Source organism: Oryzias latipes, chromosome 19 (assembly GCF_053564925.1).
Source record: "Oryzias latipes strain Hd-rR chromosome 19, Olatipes_Hd-rR_3.1".
NCBI classification, from domain to species: Eukaryota; Metazoa; Chordata; class Actinopteri; order Beloniformes; family Adrianichthyidae; genus Oryzias; species Oryzias latipes.
Genome location: NC_136255.1, coordinates 360,076 through 377,918, shown reverse-complemented (window position 1 = coordinate 377,918; position 17,843 = coordinate 360,076). Strand labels below are relative to the sequence as shown.

The following is a 17,843-nucleotide window of genomic DNA, read 5'->3' as shown; positions in this document are numbered from 1 at the left end:
GTAGAAGAAAGATGATAACCTGGACTGTTTTTAAATGTTGAAGGCATCACCACTGAGTTCCTCAGTCTGTTGGGTACTTGTTTCAGTTCGTGGTACCCTCTGAGGTCACCGGTTAGGGTCCCTCTGAGGGAACGGGGCTGCTTTAGCAGTGATGGGCGAGATAGTTTATAGCTTAAACCACTGTTTTTGGGAGCAGGGGTAAACTTAGGTAGGAGGGTTTTTTTAAGGCCTAGGGAGGGAGATGGGGAAGGGTTGCAAACCCCAACTTTTCCAAAGGCGACACCACTTTGAACTTCAATGCATTTAGGTTGACCTATGGAGCTCCCTGCAGGTGATTTCAACAGGCTGCCCCTGGGTGGGGCCTGTTCAGGTGAAGACAGAGTTACCCCATGTGCTGCCCTGGTGATGGAGTACGACCTGGTGAAACTGGGGGACCGAGGAAGAGATGAGGACGAGGCAGATGACAGAGTGTGGGTGGGAGACGGCTGCTGTCGGACCTGGGTCAGGCTACGTGACTGAAAACGGTTCTCCTCTGATAACCGGAGAAACGGAACATATCCCAAACTCTCAGTGGAGAGAGAGCGGCTGGCCGCTGGCTTCTTATGGAGGTTGGAACCAGATAAATGTCCTGGACTTCCAACTGCAGAAAGAAAACCTTGTGGCCGTCTAGGAGAAGAGTGTGCATCAGTTTGGGGACTAGAGTTCAAGGCCTGCTTTGTGCCTTTGGTCAGTCTGGATGGATTTGATTTGAAGTTCCCATATCCAGTTTTAGTCACAGGCGTTCTGATGTTGGACTGTGGAAACTGAGAGGACCTTGTCACAGTCTGGCCCTGCCCCTTCACGGATGACGCAGTGTTTTTGGTGTTGTTATGCAACACGACTTGGGATCCCTGCTGCCTCTGAGAAGAAGACTGATGAACGTTGCCAGATCTCTGAACAGGATTACCCCCTTTTCCTCTCCCACACCCAGTATCTCCACCCACTCCTTTATCCTTGACATTTTCAACACCCTTCCGCCACTTTGTGGAAAAAGAGCTTGGCATTCTGATGAAGCCATTAAGTTTAGCAGTGGAAGGGGACACACCGGTGGTGCTGTTCACCACTGCAGGTCCAGGATGGTGGTAGAATCCATTGGTCAGGTGGGGGCTGCTGTTGGACAAAGAGGCTGGTGTTGTCTCAGGTTTGGGCCGTGAGCCAAACTTTGGAAGTCTAGAAACCATAGTGGGCATGGTGGGAGGTGGGCTTAGAGAGAAGATTTGACATCAAACTCCGCCCACATCAACATTACGACCCAGAGCCAGAGAAGCTAGAGAGAAAGTAAAGAAAAAAAGATTAAAAACGTTAGCGACCACGACAACAAATTCATGTGAGGAAGAGTCCCAACAGACAGAAAGGAATCAATGTTTTTAGGACAAAAATAACTGGGAGTTGCAGACTTATTTAAAAACTTGCCTGACAATTATAAATAAATATATAAAAAACTGAAAAGATGTAGGTTGTGTTTTTTTTCTGCAGCCCAGTACCAACTATTCCAGAAACTAGAATTATGGATTATGGACCACTGCAATTGACCATGTATGTTTAGTGTAGGAAGTATACTAAGTAAATACTTCTTCATAAAACTATTTTCATTTTACTATATAAACTTCAAGTATACTGCCTCACTTCTAGCACAGACTAAGTATACTTGGAGTACTCTCAAATAGACTACTTTTTGTTTCAACTTGAAAATGTAACACTGTTGAGGACTAAAACACCTGGCTTAAAGCAAAAATTGGGGATAATTTGTTTTCCTGCTTTTAATGAGGTGAGAACCGTTTCTTTCTGAATCAACAATGTTAGAAAATGATACCTTGGTGGTAGTATGCAGTGAAACATAATCATCACCCAGACCCTTCTTCAAAGAAACTTCTTCATACCTTAATGATTCAAGTTCAGGAATATAATAGGCAAGTTAAACATTCTTTTAGTAAAAAAAAGCATGTTGCATAACTTTAAAGGGAAAAAAATATCTCACCAATGTGGGGATTAAGTCATTGACAGCATATGTCTCCCATGCATGCACAAGGATAAATCAAAAACTTGCAGCCGGTATCGAACAGAGGTCTTCAAAGTGTGAGACAAGAGCGCCATTGAGTACGCCACCTTAACTTCCCTGTTGTATTTTGTGAAGGAATTTGTTTTATTATTATCATTGTTTAAATGTATTTCTTTAAATGTTAACTCAGATTGACCTTTTTACCTCTTCTGAAAACAGTTGTGTGTTTGTTCATCTGCTTCTCATCTCCCACCCAGGATGAGGGGTTTACGACACACTGTCCTGAGCTGATAAGGGATACTGTTTGAAGTTAGAATCCAACCAAATGGGTCATTATACGACACCCCCTAATGAACTTTTCCTCTTTGTCTTGAAAATGTTACCTCCTTCTTGTGTTCTTAATAAAAGGTGCACAGGGAGAGGCAGAACCTTTGAGAAGAGCAGCGTGTTGGTTGTCATCTGTCACACTGGCTTCTTCTCCCTCGTGCATGAGAAACTTGATTCTTGTTGTGGTTTGTTGTTTATAATTGTGTTTTTCTTTAATGTCTAGATGCATTTATCTGACATATTTTAAAAAACTGGTATTGTGGGCTTGTGACGCATGTTCTAAAAACATTAAGAAGAGAAGTCTTATTCTGCAGCAAGATGATGATCTCTACATCACAACACTGATGGTCACCAAGGATTTGCAACCCTGCAGCCTTAGCACATGATGCACAGTTGAGATAATAGAAGAATGTGCAATCAAAGCTTCTTTAGTCATCCACCTGCTTCAGGCAACAACATGCTCAACAAAAGTGTGTATCACAAGCTTTTCTAGAAGCCTGCAGCACAAGGTGGGTATGAACAGAACAGACCTGATCAGAAGGAGCTTCTAGATTTGAGAAGCTTGTGATTTTAACGTGACCAAGAAGATCGGGACATTTGAAAGTCTAAAGGATCATCTAATGAGACTGAACACCCTCCAGAGGTAATGGCTCATAATAAATAGGCTGCATTTTCAGATTTCAGTCTGACAAGAAGGCTTTCTGTCTTTCTGTGAGCAGCTGAGTCAGCCCTCTGCCGACTGAGGTCAATAACAGACTGAAACACCAAGACCAGAATAAAGCAGGTGCTTATCAGCTTTACCATTTTTCTGAAGATCAAACTCCAAAGTTTACCATGTGAGAACATGACAGGCCTAATAGAATTCAGCCATAAACGAGATCACTAAGCATTACTAGCGTGAATGAAACACGAGGACAAAAAGAAAAAACACAACTTGTTTTGTTCTTGTTTTTTTACACTCTCCAGAAGCTAAGGTTTTTGTGGAGAGCATTCAGTTTCTAAAAAAAAAACGTAAAAGTTGGGAGAATTTTCTTTGTTTTGAATGGATAAACACAAAATCTCTTATATAACTAATCCCATTAAGAGTTGCTCAGCCTTGAAATATGCCCTTTGTTATGCTGGAATCCATTTCTATGATTTTCTTTTGTTCGGTTACACCTGATCTTTTCTCAGACTGGACGGCTGCCGTTTCTCAAAGGTTTCTTAATAGTTAACTGTCTGTGGCCTTTGCATCAGTGTGACGTAATCTGAACGCTGAACAACTGCTGGCATGATAAGCAGCAGAAACCAGCGACACTCAGCAGGAATGAAGGAAGTCAGGAATGACGGAGCTCACTGAAGCTGCTACAACTATTGGCTGAAAATGCTGAAGTGCTCCACTGAAAAGCCTTTAGCTGTTTGCTAAAAATGCTGCAGCGACATGCTGATGGCTAAAACAGCTGAAGGAATTCAGAAGGGCAAAAATGGTAAAATAGCGCTTTTCTACCTTCCTTGAAGGCCCAAAGCGCTTTACAGTCACAGTCCCATTCACACATTCACACACTGGTGGCGGCTCCGCTGCCGAACACTGGCGCCAACCTTCCACCAGAGGCAAGGGGGGGTTCACTCTTGCCCGAGGACATTTCAAGACGGGCAAGGCGAGAATCGAACATGCAATCTTCCAATCAGAGGTCGACCACCCGTCCACAGCACCACGGCCGCCTCACAAAAACTCCAAGTTACTTAATAAATTAGCTCAAAGTAATAGAATGATGCCCAACACGTCATTTCAAACAGTACAGGGTTTTGTCATTTATCGCAGAAGTTCTGAAAATAATCTACAAAAGGTGAAATCCACAAAGTAGTCATGTTTATTTTTTACCAATATTACAAATGTTTTGAGGTTGTAAAACTCCTCACCACACACTCCATACGCTTATGACATGAACATTTTCACACTTTCCTCTCTCGTTTAAACTCTAAAAGTTCAAAATTACATCGAATAAAAAGTCCAGTGTTATAAAATAAAAACAACAAAGATCTAATTGTGATCAAAGATTTATGTACATTTGGCAATTTAGGATTGACACGGTCAACAGCCAATCAGAATCCAGAACAAAAAGCATGCAAAATTGCACTAAAATAAATCCCCAAAAACTGTGAGACGATGAGAGGTGAACCCTATTATTTTGAGGGAAAACTGTATGACCAAAAATTAAGAACAAAATAAGAAATAATTGGTCAAGAGCAACATTTAAAATGATCCCAACGTGTAACAAAGCCTAAAATACAATACAAAAAGTAATAAAACCAATTGTTGTAATTCTGTGCGTAGTGTTCACCTGTGAGTCTGTAATGATGAAGTTACAGCACCATATATAGATTCTGTGTAAGCAGATGTCAATGGTTAACTAGATACAGAGACTGCGCAGACAGACTTCACCCACCTTACCTGAACAACTAGACGTTGTTCCCAAAACCATCTGAATGTTTTTTCGTTTCCCTTTTTGGTTTTGTAAGCCAACAGGTAGAAAAATCCAACATGAAGCCTTTGATTTGTCTCAGGTATTAATTATTTGTATGAAATTGAACAAGTGTGAAGACTAAACTCTTCCTCTACAGAGCTGAGGAACCCATAAACCATTGGCTTGGTGGCAATTTTCACTTGCATCCAACAAATGTTCAAAAAGTTACATTTATCAAAATGAATTCACCCTAGTAAGAGTCCCAACTCTTTGGGCTACAATTTGCACTGGTTTCATGTCTCTACGTTCAAGGATATTCTCATAAATACAAGTTAAAAACAAGAATCAGAACAAAAAGAATGTCACTACATTAAAAGGTGTCAGGTATAAGGAAGTTGAGTCAAGTTGGTTTCAAATTTCAGGATCTAGAGGAAAAAGCTTTTGCCCACAACTTTAAGAGTAGACTTTAATGGAGGCTCTGGCATTGTCTGCACTGGACTTAAACAACATCATTTAAGTACTTGGAACACCACAAACTAGGAGGAAGTGGTCTGATTAGAATCCTTAGTACTTGTTGTATTATCTTAATTTTATCTCATCTTAGTGCACAGGCAATCAACCTAGCACATGTGCCTGCTCGCTCACCTTTGCACAAAGAGCATATCTGTGTGTGTGCTTAACACAGGTACGCATGTATGTGCTTGTGAGTTCTTCTGTATGTATATTGTGTATATTATATGCATGTGTGTGAAGGTTTTTCCAGCCAACAAGGTACGTTTGTAGTATTTGAATTTGTGGATGTGTGCGTCTGTGGACAGGGCCAGCCCTTTTTGTAAACATTTACAGCTGAAAGTTACAAAGCTGAAACTTGGATAAGAAGAAATACACAAATATAATAAAAATAAAGTTTAGCCTCAAAGACAAAAGGGTTCCGAAGCTACATAGCCCCCCACTGTAACAGTAAAATCTGTCCAAACCAAGAGGCCATCAACTTAGATTGGCTGTGTGTAAAAACTAGGGCCAGATTGATTAAATGTAATAATCGACCTGAATTGATCCAAACTTAAGAAATCAATCATCAATCCATAAAAGTAGAGATCAATCCTTTATGTCTTTCCTTTTCCAGTGACCTAACGCATAACAGCACTAAAATCAAAGTCTGCTAGCTTGAAGCTAACGTATAATGGAATTTCACATAGGATGGTTAATGCTAACACTCAGTCAACCTAAACATACATTGCTGACTAAATGAACAGCTTTATAGACTCACACGCAGGAATTTTACAAACTTTTTAAAGGAAATATTTGTGGTCTAAAGCACCATATTTTGCTCCAATCTTCTGGAATAAAGTGTAATGCTATAGTGCAAGCTCCACCTAGTGGCCAAACTGAAATGCCCTCCAGGAGAGACAGATAATGATCTGCACATTTTTGTTGGAGCTTCTCCTTTTAAGACATCATGTACCTCTGAATGATGTTAACAATCTCATTGGTTTATTATTTCACCAATACATATTACAGTGTGCGAACTGTACCAGATTAATATGAATATCTTCAAAACACATTTGTAAGGAATAATGACGGACAAAGTCTCCCTGCTCTCCTTCATTCTGATGCATTCACCTGCAGACAAATAGATCCATGTAAGTCTTAGAATTCCTCGTCTGAGCTGGAATCTGGCTCTGAACTCTACGGCTGGATAGCTCCAATATCGTTTGCCTTTTTTGGTGCACCACTAATGTTAGCTTTGGGTTGTGAGGGGCTTTAAGCTAGCGGAAGAGAGTGTAGACACGGAATGATGGGATATCAGTGGAGGCTTACTTCCATGCCAACAGTCCCACCTACAATTCAGATTCAAGTTCCCGATGAACTGCGGCTCTGCATAAAATGTGTCTTAAGAATGAAACAGGATTTTTGATTTTGGCTAAAAACAGCATAATCATAAATAAAAGACCACTGGGAACACTTTATACACAAATATATTAGTGAACTAATATAGTTGGAGTGGGAATTTAAACATTTTACTAAATTACAGGTTCAAGTTGTTGCAAAAAAAAAAAGGATCAATTCCAAGCTTCACCTTCAGTTCCTGGAATGTTATAAAGTTTCATCAATAATCAAGTCATCTTGCTTTCCAAATTTGGAGATTTTACTTTTACTTTTTTCACGTGAGTGTCAGTCTACTCTGTAAAAGTAATGAGTTTGATAGTTTTAGAAATTCCCAAGCTGTCAACGTAATGCTTATTAGTACTTTTGAATTGTAACATTTGCTAATAGAAAGAATATTGGGGATTTTGGATAAAAAGCAATATATTATCTGCATTAAGACTTATTCTATGATAGGTTTGTTTTGTTTTAATATGGCAAAAAGGAAAGGGAAATAGTGGCAAGTCAGTGAAGTTACTCTTTTATGAACAGTGTTGGAGGTCTATTCATTTGTTCAGAATTTAATGAAATTATTGTAGTTTCTTGGTTTCTGATAATAAACTCTGTTAAAGTAATATGTCTGCAGACATTGTTCATTGAGTGTCCGCCTTTGATAAATCCAATTCGATTAAGATGAATTACATAAGGGTGTTTTTTTTTCTAATCTGTGTGAAACAATTTGCATATAAAATTTTTAAACTCTGTATTGACTTAAGAAAAGGGGCAATAGCTTGAAGAAATTGCAAGATCTTTCTCTTGTTGGTTTAAGTCCTAGTAGGTAACAGTGATTGGCTTTCCTTAATAAATGAAACAATTTCACTAGTAAAAAACTGTACCAGTTGTTCCCAAAAATCTTTATAACACTCAGCAGAAAAGCCATTGGACCATGGAGCTTTGTTGTTAGGTATTAGTCACAGAGCCTCACGGACTTCAGACAATAAGATCCAAGTTTGTAACTTGACCTTCATTGAACCTGGGTAGGTTTAAATTATTTAGAAATAAGCAGTTGCTTTGCCATGATGGAGGGATTTGTGACGCATATAAAGAGGTTTTGAATAGTGTTATTGCCGTAATTTTCACTGGGTCACGAGTGACTTTTCCTGTCTAGTCTATAATAGCTGTAAGTGGTCCTTTTTCTTCAAGCTAATTAGCCAAAGAAATTATTTAAATTTCAAATAATTTTGAGTCAAAGTCTTTGTATATGAAATTTCCTGCTGTACTGAGTTCAGGATCAAGTTCCAGGTTAAAGTATCCTGTGACTATCTCAGAATCAGAGACAGGGACAAATCTGTGAAAGGAGGAGGAGTCATCAGCATTTGGGCCATTAATACTAGCTGTAAAACTAGATCTGCTTTTATCATTCAGATGATTAGAAACTTTCAACCTCTTCAACCTGGTTAAACACTTAGCTATTTTTCCAGGCAACCCTGGTTGACAACACAGTGCATCCCTTCACAAACTAACACTTGCATGTAAAGTCTTATCTTGTCTTTGGGTGGATTCTCATGAAACAATTGAGCCTTATGATCCAACTTCCCTGTTTCCCTGTATCCACATTACACAGACAGTCACCACAGCGAAGACTGCTTTAAGACTCTGGATTCAAATGAAGACAAAAGGGAATAGAAAACACATCTTCCAAACTACTGAACATGTGTCTCAACAACACACATTTCCACTGGGCTGTGGCATAAGCTCCCCAGTCGGACCCACGGTGGAAAACCTTTACATGGAGAGAATAGTTTGTTTCCAGATACTACTCCCCTGCAGCCACTGGTTCTGATACATGGACTACACCTGGATCAAGATCAAAATCTAAGAACTGGAAAACTTTAGAGGACATTTTAGCTCTGTGGACAAGAACAGGGCATCTAGCATGCAAAAGTTGCTTATACTGCTGCCCTGAGGGTTTTATTGAAGAGACCTCAGCGGAGCAGTATCAGTGAGATGCTTGTTGGTGCAGGAGTTCACACTCCCCAGGCTCTTTTAAGACATTTTATTCATCGTAATGCCTCCAAAAAGAAAATTATCTTATCCCTCACCAGTACAAAGTACTATACATTCATAAATCCGTCTCGAGTTTGGAGGTACTGGTGTGGAGGCATTTTTAAGCACTTTGATTTTTTTAGGTTGTAATTTGTGTTTTTACTTGAATTTGTATGCCTATTTGTTTTTAACATTTTTATATATGTATCTTTATTTGAAGTGAAGAAGGTGAAGAAGGTGCAGGAGTTTAAGTACTTGGGGTCAACAGTTCAGTGTGATGGGGAGTGTGGAAAAGAGGTGAAGAGGCGAGTGCAGGCAGGTTGGAGCGGGTGGAGGAAAGTGTCAGGAGTGTTGTGTGACAGAAGAGTGCCAGCAAGACTCAAAGGAAAGGTGTACAAGACAGTGGTGAGACCAGCTCTGCTCTATGGGTTAGAGACGGTAGCAGTGAGACAGAGACAAGAGGCTGAGATGGAGGTAGCGGAGATGAAGATGTTGAGGTTCTCCTTAGGAGTGACCAGGTTAGACAGGATAAGGAACGAGTACATCAGAGGGACGGCTCATGTTGCCTGTGTTAGCGACAAAGTCAGAGAAGCCAGACTGAGATGGTTTGGACATGTTCAGAGGAGGGATAGTGGATATATTGGTAGAAGGATGTTGGAGATGGAGCTGCCTGGCAGGAGGGCAAGAGGACGGCCAAAGAGGAGATACATGGATGTCTTAACAGAGGACATGAAGTTGGCTAATGTTAGGGTAGAAGATGTCCATGATAGAGTGAGGTGGAAAAGGATGATTCGCTGTGGCGACCCCTGATGGGAAAAGCCGAAAGAGAAAGATATATGTATCTTTATTTTACCCTCTTCTGCATGAATTTATCTTATTTCATGAATTTTTTAAAGAGTATAAAAAGCCAAACTTAAAATAAAATTAAAATAAGGCAAAATATATCCATCGTAATTTTTATGAATTTAACATTTAATGCGTTTAGAAATAATGTATATGTTGTAAAAATATCACTTAAGTAATGAAAAGAAGACAACTTGTTGTTTCCCTTTCGGCTTTTCCCATCAGGGGTCGCCACAGCGAACGAGTCGCATGGTAAACTTGGCAATGTTTTACGCCGGATGCCCTTCCTGACGCAACCCTCTCAAAGCAACCGGGCTTGGGACCGGCACAGAAGTAGAGAAGGGAACAGGGAGCAGCCCGGACAACTTAGTTTTATGAAAAAGTCCGACTGTTTTGTAAATGTTTCATTTGATCAAAAAAAGACAAGTATTTTAATTTCACTTCTAATCAGGGGTCAGAAGTTTCTGTAAAAAGGTCAAAGTAGTTATATTTTAGAGCTAAAACTGTTTTTAAATGCTTTACCATTAAAAACAAAAACCTTTCCCCTCATTTTCCAGACGCTCTTTATAGTTGTTCATAACCAGACATGACTGTGAACTCCAAAATAGGGTTGGGCGATGTCCCTTAAATTGGCCGTTGACGATGTTTGCTGTCAACTATCGGGATGGACGATGACATCGTGGGGGGGGGTATTTTTACATTTTTCGTTCTTATATAACTGCTATTCGTTTTTTTGCTTTTTTCATTTTATTTCCCAACTATTGACTAATCAGCGATGATCCAGTATAAACTGAGGGAAGTGACTTTAACAAAAAAAAGTAACAAACAAAATAGAAAAGAAGTAGTCCGCTCCCGCACTTCACTAGTGAAGTGGACCGGCGGAGCGCGGACTTACAGCTTTGTGTTTGAGGGGAAGGGGGGGGAGGTGCTTTGTTACATGAGCGCTATGTGTGGGAGATTTAAGACTGCGATCCGCAGCTCTAGGGGTACAAGCAACCGAACTCAGAACCGGGTCTAAAAGTGTGTGTTTGAGCACAGCTCGGATCGTCAGCACACACAGCGGTTTGAGCTTCAAAGCAGAAATGTCGCTCAGTCCTTAGAAAACATTCAAACAATCACGCGGATTTGTGTTTCCAGTCGTGTCCCGACTAAATAAAGGCTGATGTTATTCTTACATGTTTACGTGCAGCCAGCAAGCAGCACCACCCAAAGCTAATGTTGTTAGCCCGTGTTAGCATACTGCTAATCCTGGCTTTGTTCAGAAAAAGCACTGACCACAAGGATTAAAATTCAAATGATGAGCGAACAGGTGTTTCATAATAACCGTAACATTATTAAAAGCACGTTTAGAAGATCATCTCGTATTTTACCGAGCTGACATGTCAATGTATATAGCCGCTCGGAGCTGTTTAACATTGTTTTGTATTGAATTGTTACATTCAATAAAGTTTGAAAAAAAAAGCCGCTCGGCGGAATTTATATCCTTCCGGTTTTCAAACCCTACTGCGCATGTGCGAATGATTTATTCCGACCGAAAGTGTGACCTTAATGAATGTTTTTATATTCTGAAAACATTTTTCTGGGCCCATCTACACGGTTGGATTCTAATCCGACCATTAATCCCATCAAGATATTTTGTACATGTAACCGCGGCTTATGGTGTCGACGCGCAACGTGGCGGGGGCGTGGCATCACGATGGTGGTCTCTCCATCGGGATGTCAGTCACCCATCACGATGGACGACGTCCATCGGCACAACCCTACTCCAAAAGCTCACCGCTGTCAGAACCTGCATCTTAAGGCCCGTACACACCGGGACGAATATTCGCCAGCGTTTTTCAACACGTTTTTTGTGTTCACACCCAGGCGATTTTCGCTGACGATGAGCCGATTGAACATGCAATTTCATTCCCTGACATTAGATGGCGCTTAATGTAAAACAGAAATACTCCTGTACACAAGGTGGCGCTGCGCAACTTTAGGCTTCTTAAAGTCGCTTTTCACTCAGAAGAAGAGAGCAAGTATTTACGCGCTTGTCAGAATCATACAAAGAAAACATGAATATTTCAACCACCAGTAGCTCCACTTCCAGCGATGAAGAAATTATTGTTCTGTTGATGATGAAAGACGCCGGAAAAGACGTCGATTTTGGGTACATCCCATGGTTATGAGAAGAGAAGAACATGGGGAGTTGAAAATGTATCATGAGCGTTTTCGGGGATATTATAAAATTTCCGTCAGTGAGTGCATCCTCTTCGTCTTATTTCTTCGCGGCAGTGTAGACGCTACTTGGCGTCTATCTTCTTCGCTGGTATGTGTGCTCAGCAAGGCAGTTTTGTGTTTGAGCGCCCCCAAGTTGTGTTTTACTGTAACTTCAGAAGCTCCAGACACGTGTGCAAAAGCGCCATTCTCATTGGTCGTATAGTTTTTAACGCGGCGCATCAAACCAAAAAAAACGAACCTGAGACGTTTTTTAAAAAGTGACGCTTTGACGCGTGGCGATTTTTCGCCTCGGTGTGCACACTCACATTGGTGCCCTTTGTTTAGTCACGAGGCGTTAAACGTCGACGAATATCGCGCACGAAATTCATCCCGGTGTGAACGGGCCTTAAGACGGACTAAAAATCCTCTGGAGATGAGAAAAAAAGATTCTGCGTTAGTAGAGGAATCATGGTCTCTGCTTCAGGGTGCAAACTCCTCCATCAGCAGTTTCTCACCTGCTTTTGAGCAAATCTAAACAAAAAAAACTCAACAGTGATCCAGGCACACTGCGCCAAATTCTCCAGGATGAGGTTTAGAGACGTTTTTGACGCCACTCTGCAGAAATGATCGAGTGGATCCAGACAAACTCAAACACAGACAGAAATGAAATGAGATCTGAAGATTTTAGTGGAAGCAATTAACAAAGAGGACTGGACCCAACTGTACGTTTCCCCATTCAACCACATTGTGAGGAAAAGTGAATGGTTGCATCCTTACTGCATGTTTATGTTGAAAGAGACCCAACAATTGTGCTAAATTTGAGCAGATTGTTTTACTACACCACACCAGGTTTATTATCCTAACTGAAAGGGTTTACTTCTTTAAAAAAAAGATTTTTGGGGGGAAATGTTCGTTTTTTGCAATCAGATATCAGATTGAAACAAAACTGTGATCCTAAAACTCAGGTTTGAACTGAATCGTGGCAAAAGTAATGGTTGCATCCCCAGTCAGAACCAAAATCTAGGTTCCAGCAAAGCTAGACGTGAACCAAACTTATTTTATTGTGAGGTCAATACAATTCTATTAAAAAGCATCAGCTCCATTAATTAAAACCTAACCACACCCTTGTAATGAGACCAGCTGGGCTCTGGATGATCAGCTGATTCATGATGATGAAGACCAGAACTGTTCTGCCAGACTTCCTTGTCCTTCACGCCTGGTTCTGGTGTAACATCTGAGAATTCAAATGAGGGATTTTCACCAAAGTCTGAACTGAAAGGCTGAGTCCAGATCGGATCACTTCTCGGATCTCTGCTCCATTCGTGATGTGAATCGTCTCTACGCCACACTGGTTCGGTCTGTCCCGAAACTACACGCAGCCGTGTTTACATAACACAGAAACCAGCAGAAGAACCGGATTCCACTGTTTGCTAAGCCAAGTAGTCACGCACCTGTCAGGCACGCCGGCATCAGAAACAGAGCACGACCCGTGGACAGAAGGGACCGACCACCAGAGGCGGGATCGGGCCTGCGGGTCCGGGATCCCAAAACCCCCGCCGAGCCGAGCCGAGCCGAGCCTCCCGCTGAAACAGTCGAGTGAGCAGAACCGGGTAGGACAGACGCCTGTGTACGACTGAACCCGGCGTCTGGAGGTGTCGACGGTCTGCCGAGTGCCGAACCTGCTGAATCATTCAATGCGCGCGCAGACCGCTGCATAAAGAACAGCTGACTCTGACGTCATCGCCCAGCTGTGAGCAAACGCTTCCAAGAGTGACCGACGGAGGGAAGGATGGGCCTGACTGCACTCTTTCAGCCCTGTCCAAAACTTAAAAGGGCGCGTGAACATGTCCAGTACTCACGCGCATCGTGAACATCTCTGCCTTTTGATTGAACGGCCAAAAACAGACTGCTTCTTGCTTTAGCTTGTCGGGCATTTTTCGCGTACGTCAGTATTGTTCACGTAAAATACGTATCAGTTTACCGCAGTTAGGCGTCAAATGAATACCAAGTGTGTTCAGACTGCACGCTAAAGAGAATGTCATACGACATTTTATTTCTGAGCAATCTTGACACTCTGACCCCTATACTGTCGGCCATTGGTGCAGTCCGGAAAATAACCAGTCTTCCCATTGGTTAATACGTACCGGGAGAAACCTTTTTTGTGGAGCACGGGGGTGGATGACAATATTAGTGTTTGCTACGTTGAACTAGTGCTTTGTGAACTGAGATGTTTGTAATGCACAATAACTGTGAAGTTATATGTGCACCAAAACTTTGAAAAGTAAAATATTTATAAAAAAAATATAGATTTCCCACAGTGCAAAGAGCTTAAATGTTTCTGAAAAGTAAAATGAGAAAAATCTCTGATGACGCAAAGATTAGAAATGTTTCTGCAAATGGAAACAGGTTTCTTTGTGAGGTTTTGTAACATTTGGTCAGCAGCTCTGAAGCCTATGAAGGCCTTTCTGTGAATTGAGAATGTACTTGAATGAATGAATGAATGAATGAATGAATGAAGCTTTATTTACATATCTATGACATCCCCTAAACCTACTACAACTTTATTTACATAGCATTTTACAACACCTTCAGGGTACCAAAGATTTTTAAACTAAAAGGAAGACAGAAGAAAGTTTAACATTGAGGCAAAACGAAAATCAAATAAAAAAATCTGCATAAAATTACAAAAAGCAGTAAGCAATAAAAGATAGAATAAGAATGAAATAAAAAGTTAAAAAAAAAAGTGTGTAGGACTGGTACATGAGCAGGGATTGTTCCCCAGAGGGCACGATGAGCTTCATCCAGTGTGGGTCCCGCTACTGGCCAACCTTGTAGCCACACGGTGGCCCAAGCCTAGGTCCCCCTAACCCTGACCCCCAGTCCCAATAGAAATATAGGGTAGTCAGGAAGGGCATCCGGCAGGAGTTGGCATCTCTGCCAAACCACCTGTGCAAATCAGTGAAAGCTGATTCACTATGGCGACCCCTGATGGGACATCCCAAAAGATTATCAACAACATATATGTACATATACAGTATACACACGTCTACACAGGTATGTGCTAGCAATGCCAGAGGTTAAAATGATTATTGCCCTTGGAGGGAAGCTGTTTTTGAGTGTGTGTTTTTTTAAGTTCTGATGCATCTGCAGCACCTCCCAGAGGGCAACAGGTCAAACAGATCAGAGCCTGGATGTGAGCAGTCCTTGATGATGGTTTTTGCTCTGTTAATTTTTTTTTTTTTTTTTTTTTTTTTTTTTTTTTTTTTTTTTAACTTGTCCTGTCCAACAGCTAGGCAAACAGATGAGAGCTGAGGGCCTCTTGTGTTGGACATATTTTATTCTAACAAGAGGGGTTATTCATCTTCAGACAAACCAAAGGTATGTCTGAATAAACCCCTTTTGTAATTGAGGCCAAACTTTATTAATTTCAATCATGTTTGAAAATCTTTGGTGTTGGACCGGACGGAAAAGGAAAGAGGGGAACAAGAGAGAGGGACGTTAGAGAGAGGGGGGGGTAGGAGGGTGATAATAGGAGGGGAAGGGGGGTAAGACCATGAAGCAGCATAGAGCAGACAGGTTTACTGGTTGTTTATCGTTACGGTACGGTTCAAATGTAGTACAAAAAGGGCGGGGCCTGTTCACACACACTCAAATATTATCAACACACCTGCTAGCCGCAGAAATGTCCACATGCCAGCATGCACACAAAACAGATAGTGTTCACGAACGCATACCTATGCCTTTAAACCAACTAGTGTGAAATCTTTCATTCATTCAATCATGCAAACTATTAGTGCAAAGGTGAGCTAACACCTGTGCTCAGGTGAGTGTTTATGTTCTTCTAAAATGGATGGTGGAATGTGAAAAGAAGGAGGAGGAGCGCCCAGCCACCCCCACACCCATACCCCCGCCGCAGCAGCAGCGGCAGCCGGAATTCCCCCAGCGCCACACGGGAACAGGCAGGGAACAACCGCCCCCCGGGCGACCAAGACCGCCACCCAGGCCAGGGCCAGCAGGACCGCCGCGAGGCCCCCAGAGCCAGAGAGCAGGGAGGCGCAGAGGGAAAGAGAGCGCCGCCCCAGCCCAGCCAGGAAAGCAGCCCCCCGCCGCGCCGGAAGAGCCCAACGCAGGGCCCCACCGGAGAGGGACGCCCACAGCCCCAGACGAGCACCCCACCACCACCCAGGAGTTCCGGGCATCCCCCCGCCCCGACCCCAGGTACGAGCCAGGACCCCCCAAGGGAGACCCGCTCCGCACTCCAGGCAGCCACCCACCCGGCCCACGGTTGGTCCAGGTAGGAGCAAGGCAGGGGCCCGCCGCCCCCGCCCAGGAGGGGGGAACCCCGGGGAAAAAAGGGCGGCCCATAAGGGATGTTATAAATATGGCCCGACCAGGCTCGGCCATGTTGGAAGTTTGGCGGGGCCCAGCGCCCAGGGGCAAGGACCAGGACCCACCCCCCAGGGACACGAACACCCCCGGCTCAGGTGTAATATGAACCCCCCCACCGCGCGGAGAGAGCACCGCCGGGCCCAGGGAGCCGGCACCCAAGGGACACGGCCGCCATCGCCAAGAGGCCCGCACCCCCCACCAGGGACGGGGTAGGGGACAGATGGACCCAGGTCCCACCTTCCTTGTAAAATGTGTGTGCGTGTATGGGTGTTTGAGAGGGTGTTTGTGTGCATGTGTGTGTGTTTATGTTTGAATGTATATATTGAAGGGGGAGGGGTGTGTGTACTAAGGGGGGTGCAGTTAAAATTGGCGAGTAGGGCACTAAGGGGACATCTCCTGATTACTCACAGTGATGTCCCCTCACCCTCCACACCAAGGGGCCCTAAATGTCTAAGGTGCGGTTAAAATTGGCGGGTAGGGTGCCAGGAGGACATCTGCTGCTTGCTTGCAGTGATGTCCAAGCACCCCCCCTACCAAGGACCCTACGTGTCTAAGGTGCAAATAAAACCGAAAGAGGGGGGGCCCACTCCATACGGCAACCATAGGAGGGGGGCCACTCCCAAGTAGCCCCCCCCCAAGGCGCATCGCAGGCTAAACCCCCCACCCCCTCACCCTAATATGAGGTTATATAAGGAAGGGGGTAAGTTGGGGACAGCTGGTAGACTGTCCCCCGGTGGTCAAACAGCCGTCCCCCAGCCCACCCCCAGCAAAGGGGCCAGGGCCACCCAGCCCAGGGGCCCACCCCCGGAGGCGCCGACACCCCAGGCCCGGCACCACCCACCCCACACAGAGAGAGAGGAGCCAGAAAGCGTCGCCCCCCCCCGGAGCAAGCCCAGGCCCCCACCCCCAGACGCCGGCCCTAGAAGAGCTCTGGTCAGGCCTCGACGGGACCGAGGAGGCCAACCGGCCGAGGCAACCACTGATTGCCTCAGCGGAGACCCCGACCCGCTAGCCCCCCCGACCCGTACTAATAATGGGCCCCCCCTCCCCCCCAGAACGCCCCCCCACAGGACAGGGCCGACAAGCCCCCCACCCCACCCCACCCCAGACCCCGCAGCCGAAGCGGGTGATACCCAGAGCGACCGGGGGCCCCGAGAGGGTTGTCCCGTCCCGTCCCAGAGCCAGGGAAGGGCCGATCCCAGCCCCAGGTGCAGATGGGCAGCCCATCCGGCGCCGCTGGGCCCCCCCCACCCGAGCAGGGCCCCCCGCCAACCCCCCCCAGCACAGGCAAAGGGACCACCCCCCCAAGCCAAGCCAGACCACCACCCCACCCCCCCACCACGCACCCCCACACCCAAGCCCAGAGGACCACGCAGCGCCCCAGCCCGCCCCACCCAGGCACCGGACCCGACCCCCCGACCAACGGAGCCCCCCACCGCCCCCGCCAGGCACCGGAAGCCCCGACCCCCACCCCAAACCACGGCAGAAGGGCAAGGAGCAGCGACGACCAAGCCCTCCACCCCCTAAGTCATGGAGTCAACCACAGGAGACCAGAGAGACTGAATTCTTTCAAAGTTACTTGAGCTTTGGGCTGACATTTTTTCCAAGCTGATATGATCAAACAGCAGATTTCTGTGTTGACTTATGTTTATATTTTTCTTGTTTTTCCAATTTATTAAAATAGTTTT

General features: G+C 44.3%; 1 protein-coding gene across 19 annotated transcripts in view; it reads right to left on the bottom strand.

Annotated features, from left to right (window-relative positions):
* Positions 1-13,791, bottom strand: part of LOC105353814 (serine-rich coiled-coil domain-containing protein 2) — a 38,119-nt gene extending 24,328 nt beyond the window's left edge. For 16 of the 19 annotated variants that reach the window (XR_013651584.1, XR_002289878.3, XR_013651585.1 and 13 more), the window contains exons 1-2: positions 13,218-13,669; positions 20-1,306 (exon numbers count right to left, since the gene is read on the bottom strand). Coding sequence is in view for 14 of the 19 variants with exons in the window: in XM_078937687.1 (XP_078793813.1) it covers positions 20-1,229 (1,210 nt within the window). In the remaining 5 variants the exon portion in view is untranslated. Of the gene's footprint in view, positions 1-19; positions 1,307-13,217 lie in introns of all 19 variants that reach the window. The other 3 variants (XM_011473549.4, XM_078937690.1, XM_078937684.1) reach the window with 2 other exon arrangements.
* Between the last annotated feature and the right edge of the window lie 4,052 nt (positions 13,792-17,843).